This window comes from Macaca mulatta, chromosome 9 (genome assembly GCF_049350105.2).
Source record: "Macaca mulatta isolate MMU2019108-1 chromosome 9, T2T-MMU8v2.0, whole genome shotgun sequence".
NCBI lineage: Eukaryota > Metazoa > Chordata > Mammalia > Primates > Cercopithecidae > Macaca > Macaca mulatta.
This window is the reverse complement of record NC_133414.1, coordinates 29,420,194-29,435,964: the sequence shown is the minus strand read 5'-3', so window position 1 is coordinate 29,435,964 and position 15,771 is coordinate 29,420,194. Positions and strand designations below refer to the sequence as shown.

At 35.8% G+C, this 15,771-nt stretch overlaps 1 protein-coding gene across 4 annotated transcripts in view; it reads left to right on the top strand.

The window, feature by feature from the left end:
- Positions 1-15,771, top strand: part of MPP7 (MAGUK p55 scaffold protein 7) — a 252,573-nt gene that overhangs the window by 155,823 nt on the left and 80,979 nt on the right. For all 4 annotated transcript variants that reach the window (XM_077946073.1, XM_001105928.5, XM_077946074.1 and 1 more), the window contains 2 exons: positions 1,175-1,252; positions 3,682-3,762. In XM_077946073.1, coding sequence (XP_077802199.1) covers positions 1,175-1,252; positions 3,682-3,762 — 159 coding nt within the window. The remainder of the gene's footprint in view (positions 1-1,174; positions 1,253-3,681; positions 3,763-15,771) is intronic.

Sequence of the window (15,771 nt, the reverse complement as noted above, 5' to 3'; positions counted from 1 at the left end):
TGTCAAAATTCTTTCCCTGAAGCTTTACATTATGTACCAGGTTGCCAAAAATGTAATAGAATCCTCTCTTAGCAATAGCATCTGGCTAATCAGAATAAAATTTATCTTCCAGACTTTTACAATGGAGTTTGGTTAGCTTTGAGTATAATTAAAGAGTGTATTACTTGATACCTATTAAAGACAGGAAATTGTGAGGTGCAACTGTTTTTCGTATATGGTGGGGGACATTTTTCTTCAACTATAAAAAGAGACTAAAGTGAGTTTTCAAGTATAAAATGTGAAAGGACAGCTATACAAGAGCTGAAATAGATGAAACTGAAGTGCTGACAGTTATGTGTTTGTCAACAGGTCTTTTGTTTCTCAACCTTCTGCTAGATTTTTTAAGGAACTCAGTCTGTCTTACATGGCATTTACGTAGATTCTTGCCTTTGTGTTTCTTGGGTCACAATAATGGGAGATGAAGGACTAATTTTAAAAATTTATTATTATAAGTATTGTACAATATGAAAAATGATCTCATTTATGCTAAATAATTATAAGAAATGTCACTAGCTATGAGAAATCCCTTCGTTTCTTAGAAATTTGAAGTTGAGGGGGAAAGTTGGCAATTTCAAAGAAAAGAATGAATAAATATAATAAAAGGAACAGTGTGCTTGGGCAGATGTTCCTGGATGTGGCACCCAGGCGCAAATAGTGCCAGCTTCTTCCCTCTTGACAGTGATTCCATACTAACCTGCCAAAATGCGGCTGGCAGTTTATTGCTTTGCTTTAATCATAATTCACATTTTTAGCAGGAATATAAACTGCAACTGATACTTGAAATATTGCAGCAATAGATTTTAGATATAATAGACATCACAAAACTTACATGTTTATTGAGGAGAAAGACAAAGGCTTAGGTTTCAAGTGGGTTCTGTTTGATAAAGACTGTTTTTTTCCATCTGACTCCATGTTGTAAACACTGGGCCATAGTAATAGATGAATTAGGCACACATACATGTCACCTGTGGGTTTATATTAGCATATACAAACATGTTACATGTATGTAATATGTCATAAACATATAACTTTAGGATATCCAAGGATTCAGATTCTCTTTTCAAGTATAACAGTGTACAGCTATCTGACATTGTTCGCTACCAGGTGAACTTATATGCATTTGATTTTCTTCCAGATTCATGAAAAACTACACTACTATGAGAAGCAGAGTCCGGTGCCCATTCTCCATGGTGCGGCGGCCTTGGCCGATGACGTAAGTGTGCCTCTCCCAGCTCACCGGGACGTGTCTGCTGCAGACCTGGCCCAGGCAGAACCTGTCCTAGTGCAGACAGACGCCTGTGATCCTATGAGTGAAAAGCAGAAGAGGTTACAAATGTTTCAAGGAGTCCTGTCATCACTGAGCTTATGTTAATATTATGTTGATTTTCATTCACTTTCCTGTTCTAAAAATTTTGCATGTAGCTACTCTCTTGTTCTGCTTTGGTAACTACGTAATAGGAATTTTAGGCTTTAAACTGGTGGAGAGAGAGAAGCTGTCAGCTGTTGGTGTTCTGAGAAAGTCACAGACAAGAGGAATGTTATGGAGAAATAAAGACAAATGAGATAGCTCTATTGCTGACAGTACTAAAAAATGACAGATACTAGGATACGAACGAGGCATATGAAATACATAAAAAGACAGGATTGTTTTTATAATGGATTATAAAACATAGTAATGATTTATGGATATTAGGCTTTTCCAAATTACCTTCATAACCAAAAAATAAATTTTAGAAGCAGTTGGCATTGATGGAGTAGTTAATTTCCTGTAGCTATAATTTTATTTTAAACTTGGGGGAAGGGAACTAGCTCGCTGATTCTTACTGTTAACTTTCGGACTCGGATGAATTGAGAACACACCTGGATAAACTATAAAGGACACGAAGCTGGAATAGAAATATGTTTAGTGCGAAGGCTGGTTTTAGTGATATCCTGTAGCTTATTTGTTGCTTTTAATATTTTTTTCCTTTTTTTTGATAAGACAAGCTGTAATTCAGTGTGGTGAAATATTCAGGCCATAATACAATTAAAAAATTGGCCATCTTGAGAAGTTGATTTTATTTGAACTCCTTTGCATTCTAATTTAGAAAATACACATAGGTAATAAATATGCAAGTTCCATGCTATTTGTTTAGTTCCCATTTTTCTTTCTGTTTTTATCTACAAAGATTACAAGTATGTTTCAATATATATTTAATGAGGAAGCTTACTTCTGCATTATCGAAACAAAACTTTTTAAAGGAAGGCGAATAAAGATGTAGATACACTTGCTCAAGTAAGGCACAGTTGCCACCTAAGAAAACCTTAGAAAAGTCAGTTTTAAAACATTTACTATTCAGAGTTTTGGGAAACATTTGTTTATAAACCTATGTTGTGTGGTCCAATCATATTGCAACAATATTCCTTTATAAAAAATTAGAGACTGCTGTGTAAATATGATAAACCATAGTATCTTATAATTTGTCAGAGCAGTATATTTAAATGTTAAAATATGTTATGTTTTAAGTGACTAAAGTGTGCAAATGACCTTTGTGTCTTTTTGTAAGTTAAAAATGCTGTAGAAATATTACCTCAAAAAAGTAAAAGCAATGTTTGAAAGGTAATTAATGACTATAATTTTCTATGATTTTATTTTTGGTGTATAATTTATATTATGCCCTTCTTTTAGAGAAAAGTCCTTTTCCAGAGATAAGAACAATTATTTTTAACTTGGTAGAAAAAGTAGGGGCAAATGGAAATTTCATGCAAGGTTTTAAGATGAGTTTTTAAATAAAAATACATTTATATATATACCACATATTTCATAATTCTAGCCTTTTTTCCTGTTTGAATCTTGCTTTTCTTATGAAAATTATGGGATCTTTCCTATAGCCTGAAATTGAATTGGAATTTCGATAGGAATATCTCAGGAATATCTCTTAATGGAAGACATGGGGCAGGTTTGAAGTTGTAACACTTTCTTTATGTAGAACCCAAATGGGAATTCTTGGTTATTATAGTAGAGTACAGTCAGCATTTTTGGTACCAGGGTAGCTGTCAACCCATTATAGCTCGTTTTACGATTGGTATTATGATTGGTTGGCATTTAACAGATTTCTTCATCTGTATAGGTAAACATAATAAAAGTTTCAGGCCATTTGCTCTATTAGGGACATTCTAATTATTTTTACCCTAGCTCTAAACAGCACAGCTACTGTGGGTTTTTGGAATCCCCGTGGGTTTTTGGAAACCCTGTGGGTTTCACCACCTCATTCAGAAGCTCTGTTTTTGTGGGGGGTGGGGGAGGTTACAGTGTCAAAGCTTTATCCAGTTCTTACAAGTGGTCCTTTGTCTAGGTGCAAAAGACCATTCACATGGACGAAGTGCTGGGGTTTGCCCTCCTTGCAATAAATCGGAAGGTGATCTGGCTGATACGATTACTTGATTTGTACTCAGCCGAGAGCCTGCGCTCGGATCTGGACTACCAAAGGCCCTAAAAGGAAGAGCAATGATTGATGATCTGTTTTTTTTTTTCTTATGCCGACCTCTCCTTAAAGATTGGAAAGCAGTAGCGTTGAGCAAGTCAGGTTCTCAGTTGTCACACACCCAGTCCCACAATGCTCTTACTAAACGTTCTTTACATCGATGTAATCTCCCTTGCAGCTGGCCGAAGAGCTTCAGAACAAGCCATTAAACAGTGAGATCAGAGAGCTGTTGAAACTACTGTCAAAACCCAGTGTGAAGGTGAGGACATGTTACGCTGGTAATAAATACCTTCAAACAGGGCCACTTTCTGAGCCTTCAGATGAATTTTGTTTCGAGCATCAATTCTCAAGTAAATGTATTTCAAATAGGGCACAGTATTCTAATAGCCTAAATCCTATTAATGAGAAAGAGGTGAGCTTTTGATTATAATGTGATGAGAAACTGCAAAATACTCTTATTGGGAAGCTCAGAATTTAAGTTCTGACAAATATTATGTAGCTTCAAGGTCATTTTCGTTTTAAATAAAGTTAAGAGTACACTATACAGAACCTACTAGTAATTTTGTTTAGGTCTATTTTACTTGGGTAGTTAACGGGATTCCAATATGTTTGACAAATATACCTATTTTTCTGTAGGATCATTTCAGCATTCCTCTTTCTTTCCCCATTCACCTCCCCATTTACTAATTTACGTTTCAAAATGTCATTCCGTTTTACAGAGAAGAGCACTTTTCCAGTGTAAAATACTCATAAAATATTGGCAGACATATTTCAATTCTCCCTTTCCCATTGCCTCCTAAGTTTATCACTTATTTTTCCTCCAAATGTGATCAGTTTACAGCAGGCATTTCAGAATTTTCCTGTAGTTATTCTGAGGTCATTACTGCACTAAATCCTGCACTGTATACATTTTGGACTTGACTCTGTGGCAATTATGTGTCAGATATTGTTCTGTGAGTCAGAATTACATATGGATTACATAATTACATAATTAAAATGCTCATTTAACTTGTGGTGATTACTGGTGAGCATATGTAGAGTGTTGGATGAAAATTTCTTCCTAGATACAAAAACTAGTTTCTACTTTTCTTGAGAAATAACTTTCGGAATTGTGCCATACTTGGTTTTGAATTTATTTTTATAAAAAGAGAGATGCTATTAAATAAAAGATGAGGTTAAAAACATGCGTGGACTATAAGCCCTAATCTCTGTAAGTAAATAGAAGTACATGAATGTATTGCTGTAAAAGCTAAACAGGCTATGATTAGTGATGTGAGGGTAATTGATTTGTAGTGCTTTAGGAAGTTTATTAAATTTTTGTTCTGAAAGAGCAAGGATCAGATTAGAGCAGAAAAGTTCCTTGATGTTAAAGACAAAGTATGTAAAAACGTTAAGGAGATTTTTAGCCACAGAATGTTCTGAAGATTTCTTCATTTGGTCTTAGACTGCACCTGAGAAGTTAGTGTCACCCAGGGGAGGGTGAGGTTAGCTATGAGTAGCTTGTTAAACTCCTTTTTGAGTTTATTGTTTTGGTTCAAGGGTATTAGAAATGAAAACAGCATGTTTCAGACAAAAAATATCCCCAATCATGGTATTTGGTTCAAGAGTGTTTCAAATGGAATAGCTAATTATGCAATATTATACTAGATGAGAACTGGTATTTGGCTCAAGAGGGAGGTATGACTTTAGACGTTATTAAGAAGGGCCATTTGATAAAATTTTATAATAATTAGTTACATTTTATTATGTGGAAAATATTTTAGGTAGATAATTCGGTTATTTTTCTTTTTATCTAGCAGTGTGACTAAAGAATGGTGTAAAGTTAGCATGAAATACATATATTCATATGTGTAGAAAATAGGTAATATTCCAGGATACATGATGTTTCGTTTGGCAACGTCGGTTTGTAGTTAGCTAGTCTTGGGAAGAAAATATCTTTTTTCCCTTTTTGATCTAATATTGCTTTTCTTGAAGTCATTCTTATTATCTACCATCACTTTGACCTCATTTCCATATTACTTTAACAAGTTAAGCCCCCAAATAAATTTTAGACTATTTCAGGATATAATCAGTTAATCTATTTTTGCCCTCGGAGTAAACTAAAATCTTTTCTTGTTTGTTTTCCTTTTAAACAGAAGCAAGGTATGTAGGTTGTTAGTTGAATTGACAGTTAAAATATGAAAAATATAACTCTAGTGTGTTAATTTGAATATTATCTTTAATTTGTAGTGGATTAGAGAAGTTACTTACTTTTTAAAGATTTGCTATTTCATTTTAAATACTTAATTCATTGGACTGAAAAGGAAGTTGAAGTATATCTTCAAAGTAATAGAACTTTAAGAAAACAGATACACACACAGACACACACGCGTGCACACACACACACACAACCAAATATGCACCCACTCTGGGAAGATAACACACATATTCCACACATCTGCCAATTCTTTCTGAAAATTTTTATAACTTTCTTTGGCAGTTTATAAATGTCACCAGCAACAGATCTTCACTCATCCATTTATTCTTAGATTTTCTTTCTTCTAATGCCTAGTGTGTGCCAGGCCCTATGGATGCAGATTATAGAAGATGTATGTGCACTAGTGAAGGTAATAGGAGAAATACTGGATTTAAAAGAGGGAGTGCATAGAAATGATATGGAATACATAGGAATGGCGCTAAACCCAAACTTGGGCAGGGGGAGAATATTGAAGAAAACTTTACAGAGGAAGTGGCATGTAAGTTGAGACCTTATGTTGGAGTTTGAGGGAATCAGAAGGGGACAAAGGAGTGGGAGATGGGTCGGGGGTGGGATGTGAAAAAGAAATGATTTAGGTACAGGGAAGAGCATGTAAAGTCCCATAAAGGAAAACTTTAAGTTTGAAGATGCGAAAATGCAAAACCAGCCTCAGAACAGGCGAACAGTGGCTTGCGAAGGAAGAAAGGGTGAGAGTTTGGAGCTGGGGAGTCAACCTTTTGAGTAGGGTTTGCCCAGGACAGTTGGCTTCATGCCTGCAGTTCCAGCATTATTAGTAATAGCCTTTCTCCCACTTTCAATTGTTTCCCTATTTGGGTGATAAATTATATGGCCACACCTGAAATCATGAGCTTTTTTAAAAAGTGGAAAGCCATTGAAAGGATTTGAAGCAGGAAGTGACATGTCCCTCCATATGTAGTCTACAGACCAAGCTTTTGAGGAGTTTGGTGGTGTAGAATGGCAGAAATGCAATACTGAATGGAGGAAGGCCAGTGGGAGCCTGTAGGAGTAATTCACGTAGAACACTAGCACTTTGGGAGCCGAGGTGGGCTGATCACCGGAGGTCAGGAGTTCGAGACCAGCCTGGCCAACATGGTGAAACCCCATCTCCACTAAAGATACAAAAATTACCCGGATATGGTGGGGGTGGCAGTGGCAGGTGCCTGTGATCCCAATTACTTTGGGAGGCTGAGGCAGGATAATCACTTGAACCTGGGAGATGGAGGTTGCAGTGAGCTGAGATCACGCCACTTCACTCCAGCCTGGGTGAAAGAGTGAAGCTCCGTCACACACACGCGCGCGCGCGCGTACACACACACACACACACACACACGGCACACAATTGAGGTCCTAATGAAAGAATGTGGGATGGGTGGAAGGAACCATGGGGGATAGGCAGCTTGAGGGACAATTTTAATACATGGTCTTGGAATAACAAATAGTCTGGGAAAAATAAGAAAAGTCGCCACTAGAATGAACTCCAAATAGATTAAAACTTTAAGTGTAAAATGTTGAACCTTAAGAATCTTTTTAATTGAAAAAATATATATTAGAAGAAAATTTGCAAGTTACATGATCATGGAATAGAAATGCATTTGATCCACAAAGACAGGAATACACACATACAGACACAAAGACACACCAATAAAGGAAAGAATATTTTAAAATCCGTAAGTGAGATTAGAAGGAATAATTTATCAATACATATGATTTATGATGTTTGTCCTTAATAAGACGTGATAATTTATTACATTCACTTTTACTTTTTGCAGAGTGACTTGATAAAGACTTAAAAGGAAACAGAAATATTCTTTTTTGATAATACATAATTGTATTTTTCATTTAAATTATAAAGAAAGTAGAAGCCCCTATCCTCATTGTTTTATTAGTGAGGATGAATATCTTTTCCTATGCTTTTATGTTTTTATTTCTCCTGCAAATTGCATGTTCATATACCTCTAGGGATAACTGCTCTTGGCTGGCTGCATTATCTTTCAACCCTTTCTGTATATATAAATATTAAATACGTTTTTTTTTCCAGTATATTCTGTGGGATCATAGAATGCACTACTTACTGTGATTTTTTTTTTTTGCTTTTAAATTTTTGGCATTTTGTAGCCTTCTCTTTATGTCAACAAAATTATCTATTTAACTTACTCCTTACAGATGAACCTTTGTTATTTCTGCTTTTCTGCTGTTTAAGTAACACTATGATGCACATCTTTTGTATATTAGAGGATTTTATGGAATATTTTGTCAAAATAAACTTTAATTAGGACAGTAAATTATTGGGGCATACATAATGTTCGTACATTTTACAGTTTTGATCCTTATTTCCAGCTTGTTGTTAAGACAGACCTTCTTGAGCACCTGCAGTGTAGTGCATGAGAAGGCCTGTTTCCCTATGCAGTTGCAATTTATATGCAATTAATTGCATAAGCTCTTTTTGACTAATATTCTTTCTTTCTTTTTTTTTTTTTTTTTTTTTTGAGACAGAGTCTCGCTCTGTCGCCCAGGTTGGCGTGCATTGGCACAATCTCAGCTTACTGTAACCTCCACCTCCCAAGTACAAGTGATTCTTTTGCCTTAGCCTCCCAACTAGCTGGAACTACAGGTGCTCGCCACCACACCTGGCTAATTTTTTTATTTTTTTAGAGTCAGGGTTTCGACATGTTGGCCAGGCTGTTGTTGAACTCCTGACCTCAAGTGATCCACTCACCTATTCCTCCCAAAGTGTTGGGATTACAGGCGTGAGCCACCACACACAGCCTCAACTAATATTCTTTTTTAGCTTTGCTAGTTGATCACCACTAGAATATAAGCCACATGAGAATAGGGAATAAAAATTGCAGATGTATAGCAAGCTTTCAATGAGTACTGTGTGATTAAATAATGGTTAGTAAAAATTTTGTGTTTTTCCTAACGAATTGTGAGTGATATAAGAATATAAAATCATTATTATGTATTTCTCCTTAGTTATTTTTCTTTAATCTTACATGCATTTTCCAAGACTGGGTAGAAATATGTCCTTTTATATAGTACAATTGTCATTCTTTTTCTTTATGACTTTTGGGCACCGAGTTAGCTTAGAAAGGACTTGTATTCTTCATGACAAGTTTACAAAAATTATCTTTCCTATTTTCTTTTGGCTTTTTAAAAATGTGATTTTTTGAAGTTTGAAATTATTAACCTGTATGAAAGTTTGGTGTATGGTATAAGATGTGGTTCTAGTTATTTTTAATTCAAGTGGATAGCGATTTTCTCACAGTTTGATTTCTCTTTATTATATATCTGAATCTGTTTTGAACTCTTGGTTTGATTGCTGTTAATTTGATTGTTTTATTGTTTTAGTAACTGTAGCATGATACCTTCTAAGGCCTTAGTAACTGTAGCATGATACCGTCTAAGGTCAAATTACTATCATTATTCTTGCAAATGTATTTTCCCAGAAGAAATTTGGAATTCTCTTTTCATGTCATTAAAAAAACCATTGGGATGCAATTAAATTTTCCAGTCAAAGAACATGGCAATTTATTTATTTAGATCAAATTGTTCCTTATGTAAGCCTGGAATATTTCCTGCTAAGTCTATTCCCAGGCCTGAGGGTTACGTGTGTGTGCAGGCATGCATATATTTATATGTATACACACGTACACATATGTATAAATTAATTTTCCCCCATAGTATACTGTTTATTGAGTATTTTCTAACAAGTATATTGTTTGTATATAGTAAACATGTTAATTTCCATAATACTTATTTTATACCACCTTACTGAAGTATCTCATTTAATTTTCAATGTTATTGACAAGATTTTTTTAAAATCTTTTCCTTTTTAGTAATTATAGATAATTTCCCCCTTTACCTTATTGCCTTGATATGATTTGCAGGAAAAAAATGCTCAAAACTTGTAGTAAATACAGGATATGCTTTTGTTTTTTTGTACTTTTATGGGGATACTTCTGTGCTTCCTGTTATTAATAAGTATGATGTTTGTTGCTGGTTTCTGATAGAATATTTTACAAAGTTTTGTTCTCTCATTTTTTTTAAAAAAAATTAGAATTGTGTTAAATTTTGTCAAGTGCCTTTGTGGTGCTTATCAAAGTGATCATAGCTTTTTTAGTTGTTAGCATAAATAATTGCAGATATCTATATGATAAAACATTAAATTCTTGAGATTAAACCTTCGTTTTGATAAAGGAAGATTTTTATGTCTAATTTTGTAATATTTTACTTTGGTATTTAAAAAAAATCATCCTCAGAGCAAAGTTGTGCTGTCATCTTTTTATACTTTCTGGTTAGATTTTGCATTTGGGTTGTGAGACCTTTGAAAAAGAAATGTTACATTTTACTATGTGTTGGAATTCTGTAAATAACACAGAAAACTTTAATACAACCCTTCATTTGGTTCCAATGCCATCTCTGGGGAAAGTTTTTCAATAGTGCGTTTAATTTCTTCTGTAGTTATTGATTTAATCCAGCTTTCAAGCTCTTCTAGAATTACTTCATTGTTTATTTTTTCCTAGTAAACTTAACATTTTATTAAGATTTCAAGCATGTTGGAATTGTGTTCGATTTATCCTGTTGATGTGTATCCAAAGTTCTGTCCCATTCCTCAGTGCTATTAATATACATATTTTTTCTCTAGTTTCTTGCTCTGCATACCAGAAATGACTAATTATCTAATCTCTCAAAAGAACTGGCTCATTATTATCAATTCTATTTTTCTTTTTCTTTTTTTTTTTGAAACTAAGTCCTACTCTGTCGCCCAGGCTGACGTGCAGTGGCACGAACGGCTCCTTGCAACCTCAGCCTCCCTGCAACCTCAGCCTCCCAGGTTCAAGCAATTCTCCTGCCTCAGCCTCCCAAGTAGCTGGGATTACAGGCACATGCCACCCACCTGGCTAATGTTTGTATTTTTAGTAGAGATGGTGTTTCACCATTTTGGCCAGGCTGGTCTCGAACTTCTGACCTCTGGTGATCTGCCTGCCCCAACCTCCCAAAGTGTTGGGATTATAGGCGGTAGCCACCGCACCGGGTCTAATTTTTTTCTTTATATCTATCTTTGATTAGATAGTGGAATACTTAGCTGTCATGCTTGTTTAATTACAAACACATTTAAGAGTATGCAGCTTTCTTTTAAATTTGGTCACCTTCCATGGACAATGTGTATGTCATGTTGGCGTTGATATTAATTTCTTGATTGTCTGTAATACATTTTGATAACTTCAATATCCTGACTTATTTAAATTTGTGAGGTTGTTTGGGGTTCCTATTTTATATTTACAGATGTTAATTTCTAGTTTGATCCATTTTTATCACAGTATACAACCTATTAACCTTTTTAATGTAAAATTTGTTAAAAATGTTTGCTTGCGCCGGGCGCGGTGGCTCAAGCCTGTAATCCCAGCACTTTGGGAGGCCGAGACGAGCGGATCATGAGGTCAGGAGATCGAGACCATCCTGGCTAATACGGTGAAACCCCGTCTCTACTAAAAAATACAACAAACTAGCCGGGCGTGGTGGCGGGCGCCTGTAGTCCCAGCTACTTGGGAGGCTGAGGCAGGAGAATGGCGTGAACCCGGGAGGCGGAGCTTGCAGTGAGCTGAGATCCGGCCACTGCACTCCAGCCTGGGCGACAGAGCGAGACTCCGTCTCAAAAAAAAAAAAAAAAAAAAAAAGTGTTTGCTTGCTAGTTTGGCCAACTTTTGCAAATACATGAAGGAAAAGAATAGCTATATGGAAAGCACTTTTTAAAAATTTATATATGGTCCTTTACAAGTTTATAGACAAAGTTAAATATACAAAGTGACTATTCCTGAAATAAGATAACCATTAAAGTTAATTGTAATAGCTAATAAACCAATAACACGAAGTCTTTACTTTGGAGCAGCCTTTTTGCTGTGCGCTTTCATGTATTATCTTGTTAATCATTGTGAAGCCCTATTAAGTAGGTACTCATATTAACTCTTTTTAAAGATTAAGAAAACGAAAGCTCAAAAACTTGTATCCAGAAACTAAACTGGACATTTAACAGATGTTTGTGTGTTTTTACGTGTGTGTTTCAGGGATTTTCTGTGTTCTGTACCTAATAAAGAACAAAAGTATATCTTTCTTACTTGTTGGAGCCGAAAGTGTGAGAGTTGTGATCAGCTCAGTATACCACTGGAGGCTATATGAGTAAACAGCAAACTGTTCTCATAAATGCAGGATGTTGGCAAGCTAACAACTGTGTCCGCTGCCGAGAAGGAATGCTGAGGGCAGTCATGCCCCAAGCGCAAGTGTTTCTGGTGATTCGGCATAATTGAAGCCTGTTAGCAATGATGCGAACCTGTGATCAGTTAAGCAGCTGACCAATCATTACCTCCTCCTCCCTGCTCTTTCTACCCAATAAATACAAAGGGCGGTAGCAGCTCAGGGGCTGCCTTTGCTCACTAGAAGCAGGGAGCTCTCTTCTTCTTCTCCTCCCTGGCCCTTTCCTTAAAATAGTTTCTTTTGTTTTTTGTTATCATTTCTATGTTCGCCCCTTCATTCAGTCTCATAATGACGGTCTCAGGCAGTAACAGTAGTAACTGCTGTAATGAGGGTCTCAAGTAGTAACAGTGGCAGTCTGCCACACTTAATGATATACAGGATGGTCTTCTTTGTTTCTAGCACACAGCTCTGTGCTTGCAACATTGGGATTCCCAGTAAATGGAATTCAATGTAAATTATTAAATGTTTGGTGGAATTTTTTTTCCTTTATAGCCTTGTCTCTTCATATAAGATAATCTGTACATTTATATGACATTCAAACTTTTCTTTCATATTCTTCATAGTAGTATAAGATGGTGATTTTGTTGATTTTACTCTTTAGGAATCTCTTGTTCTGTTCAGAAGACTGCCAACACTTTTCTTGTATAACCTGTTGCCCTCAAGTCTTTGATAGTTAGGAAATGACTTGTCATTCTGTAATAATAGTGTCACCTGAGAACTGTCAAAAATTGAAAGATTATACCTAGAATGAATTGATCAGTCAATTGCCATATTAAAAAATGGATTATTCTTATTAGTCAATAATGTCTACAAAATTCAGTTCAGGAAAATAAATGCAATATAAAGGAAATGATAGATGTCTGAAAATGTAAAAGTAAGTAGCCAAAGGCCTAACTAGATTAATTGAATGTGAATACTTCCTGCAGTGATGAAATAGGCAAAAGCAATAATGTTGGTAGCATTTAGGGGCATTGATGGAGGGATATTGTTCTATACAGAGACTTTGTTTCTAGGGGAAACAAAGATAGTCATTAATAAATCAGAACCACTTCTAACCATCAGATTGTCACATTAAAGTCAAATTAACCTGTATGAGTCATCATTCTGGGGGCTCATTTTTGATAAAACAGTAAAGTGACATCATTTCTAGAATGTGGCATTATAATTTAGGAAGTCAGGGAGAATTTGGTAGATTTTTAAAAAGGCAATAAAATAAGATTTGTTGTAAATTTTAGCTTCCAAACATTCACTTAACAGAAATTACTCACTGCCTGAGCATGCAAGATGGATGAAACTTCATTAAAGCAAGCTGAAGGAAAAAGTTAAGCTGCCTTCTGGAGGGATAAATCAATGTTACTCATCCTTATAAGCTGGACACTTAATTCTGTGAACCTGACAGATACTTAGAACATAAAGTTGACTCCAGGGGGTCCAGTGCAGTGAGTGCTTGTGAGTCTGATGAGTTACAAGGCCTAGTGTTCAATTTCCTGCAGATTGTTCTGAGCAACAGGTAAACCCATCAGTTGTGATTGGTGGCTCTGGCATATGGAAACACAATTTCCATTTAAGTATTGCCTTTTGAAAGGAAAGTCTGTATATTAAAGAATAAAATCACTTCAGTTAAAACAGGATAATGGAATGCAAAATTTGTTTTGGTTGTCCAAAATTAAAAATGTTGTTCTCCAACAATATTTGTAAAACAAAGTCATTAAAAATTACAAACCTAATACCTATGAAATTATTTTGGAATGCAGATATGGAACAAAGCTAAGAAGAAAAGATACTTAGCTGATGTTCTTAATATTGCCTGCCAATTATCATAATTGCTTCATTTAAAAACATTTTATTCAGCTATCTCTATTTTACTATGTGCAAGATATGCCATAGATACACAGATAGTAGATATTCCCAGTGTTCTTTATTCCTCTGTATGGACCCACATTTCCATCTGCCAACTTGTTCCTCCTGTCTGAAAGACTTCCTGTAACATTTCTTGCAATGCAAGTCTGCTGGTGGTGAATTCTTTTAGCTTTTGTATGTTTTTCAAAACTTTTCAATACCTCTTCATTTCTAAAAGATATTTTTGCTGGGTATAGAATTCTAAGATAACAGTATTTTTCTTTGAGTATTTAAAGGTGTTACTCCATTGTTTTGTGGTCTACATTGTTTCTGATGAGAAGTGTGCTGTCGTTTTTAATCCTTATTCTTTTATATATAATTTTTTTTTCCTTTGGTTGATTTTAATATTTTTTCCTGGCTTTAAGCAATTTTTTTGGTGGTGTTTTATGTTTTCTTTGTGCTTGGGTACATTGAGCTTCTTGAACACATGGGTTTATACTTATTTCATCATATTTGGACTATTTTCTGCCATATTTCTTTAAATAGTTTCCAGCAACTGCCCCCTTTCTTTGGAGATGCCAGTTAACATGTATATTAGGGCATTTAAAGTAGTTCCCCAGATCACTAAGTCCTGTTCATAATTTGTTAGTATATTTTCTCCTTGTGTTTCACTGTGAACAGCTTATGTTGCTTATTCTACAGGATTGCTTTTCCTTCTGCAGTATCTATATTAATCTCATTCAGTTCACTTTTTTCTTATTTCATACTTTCCATATCTAGAAGTTTGATTTGAGTAATTTTTTAATATTCTATATGTCATGTTCTGTCTTTCCTTTAACTTTTTTGAGCATTTGAAATATAGTTAAATAATAACTTTTAATTTTCTTGTCTGCTATCTGTGTAATTTTAGGGTTTGGTTTTATCCAGTTTTATCATCTGTGTAATTTCAGTATTTGGTTTCATTGTTTCATTTTTTTCTTCATTATGAGCAGTATTTTCTGCTTTCTTTGCATACCTAGTAATTTTGAGTCATTGTGAGTTTTATCTTGATTGACTACCAGTTACTGTGAGTTTTATCTTGTTGGATGCTGGTATTTTGTGTTTCTGTAGATCAACCTTCTCCAACCATTTTGGCACCAGTGATGGGCTTCACGGAAGACAAGTTTTTCCACAGATGGGGGTTTGGGGAGTGATTTCAGTGTGATTAAAGTGCATGACATTTATTGTGTACTTTCTTTCTTTCTTTTTTTTTTTTTTTTTTGAGACGGAGTCTTGCTCTGCCGCCCAGGCTGGAGTGCAGTGGCCGGATCTCAGCTCACTGCAAGCTCCGCCTCCCGGGTTCACGCCATTCTCCTGCCTCAGCCTCCCGAGGCGCCCGCCACCGCGCCCGGCTAGTTTTTTGTATTTTTTTTAGTAGAGACGGGGTTTCACCGTGTTAGCCAGGATGGTCTCGATCTCCTGACCTCGTGATCCGCCCGTCTCGGCCTCCCAAAGTGCTGGGATTACAGGCTTGAGCCACCGCGCCCGGCCTGTGTACTTTATTTCTATTATTATTACATAATTGCCATAATTTAAGATCAGTGGGAACCTTGAGCTTGTTTTCCTGCAACTCGATGATCCCATGTAGTGGTGATGGGAGACAGTGACAGATCATCAAGCATTAGATTCTCATAAGGAGCATGTAACCTAGATCCTTGCATACTCAGTTCACAACAGGGTTCACGCTCCTATGAGAATCTAATGCTGCTGCTCATCTGACAAGAGGCAGAGCTCAGGTGGTAATGCAAGCAATGGGGAATAGCTATAAATATAGATGAAGCTTTGCTCATTCTCCACTACTCACCCCCTACTGTGCGGCCCGGTTCCTCACAGGTCATAACGGGTACTGGTCTGTGGCCTGGGGTTGAAGACCCCTGCTAT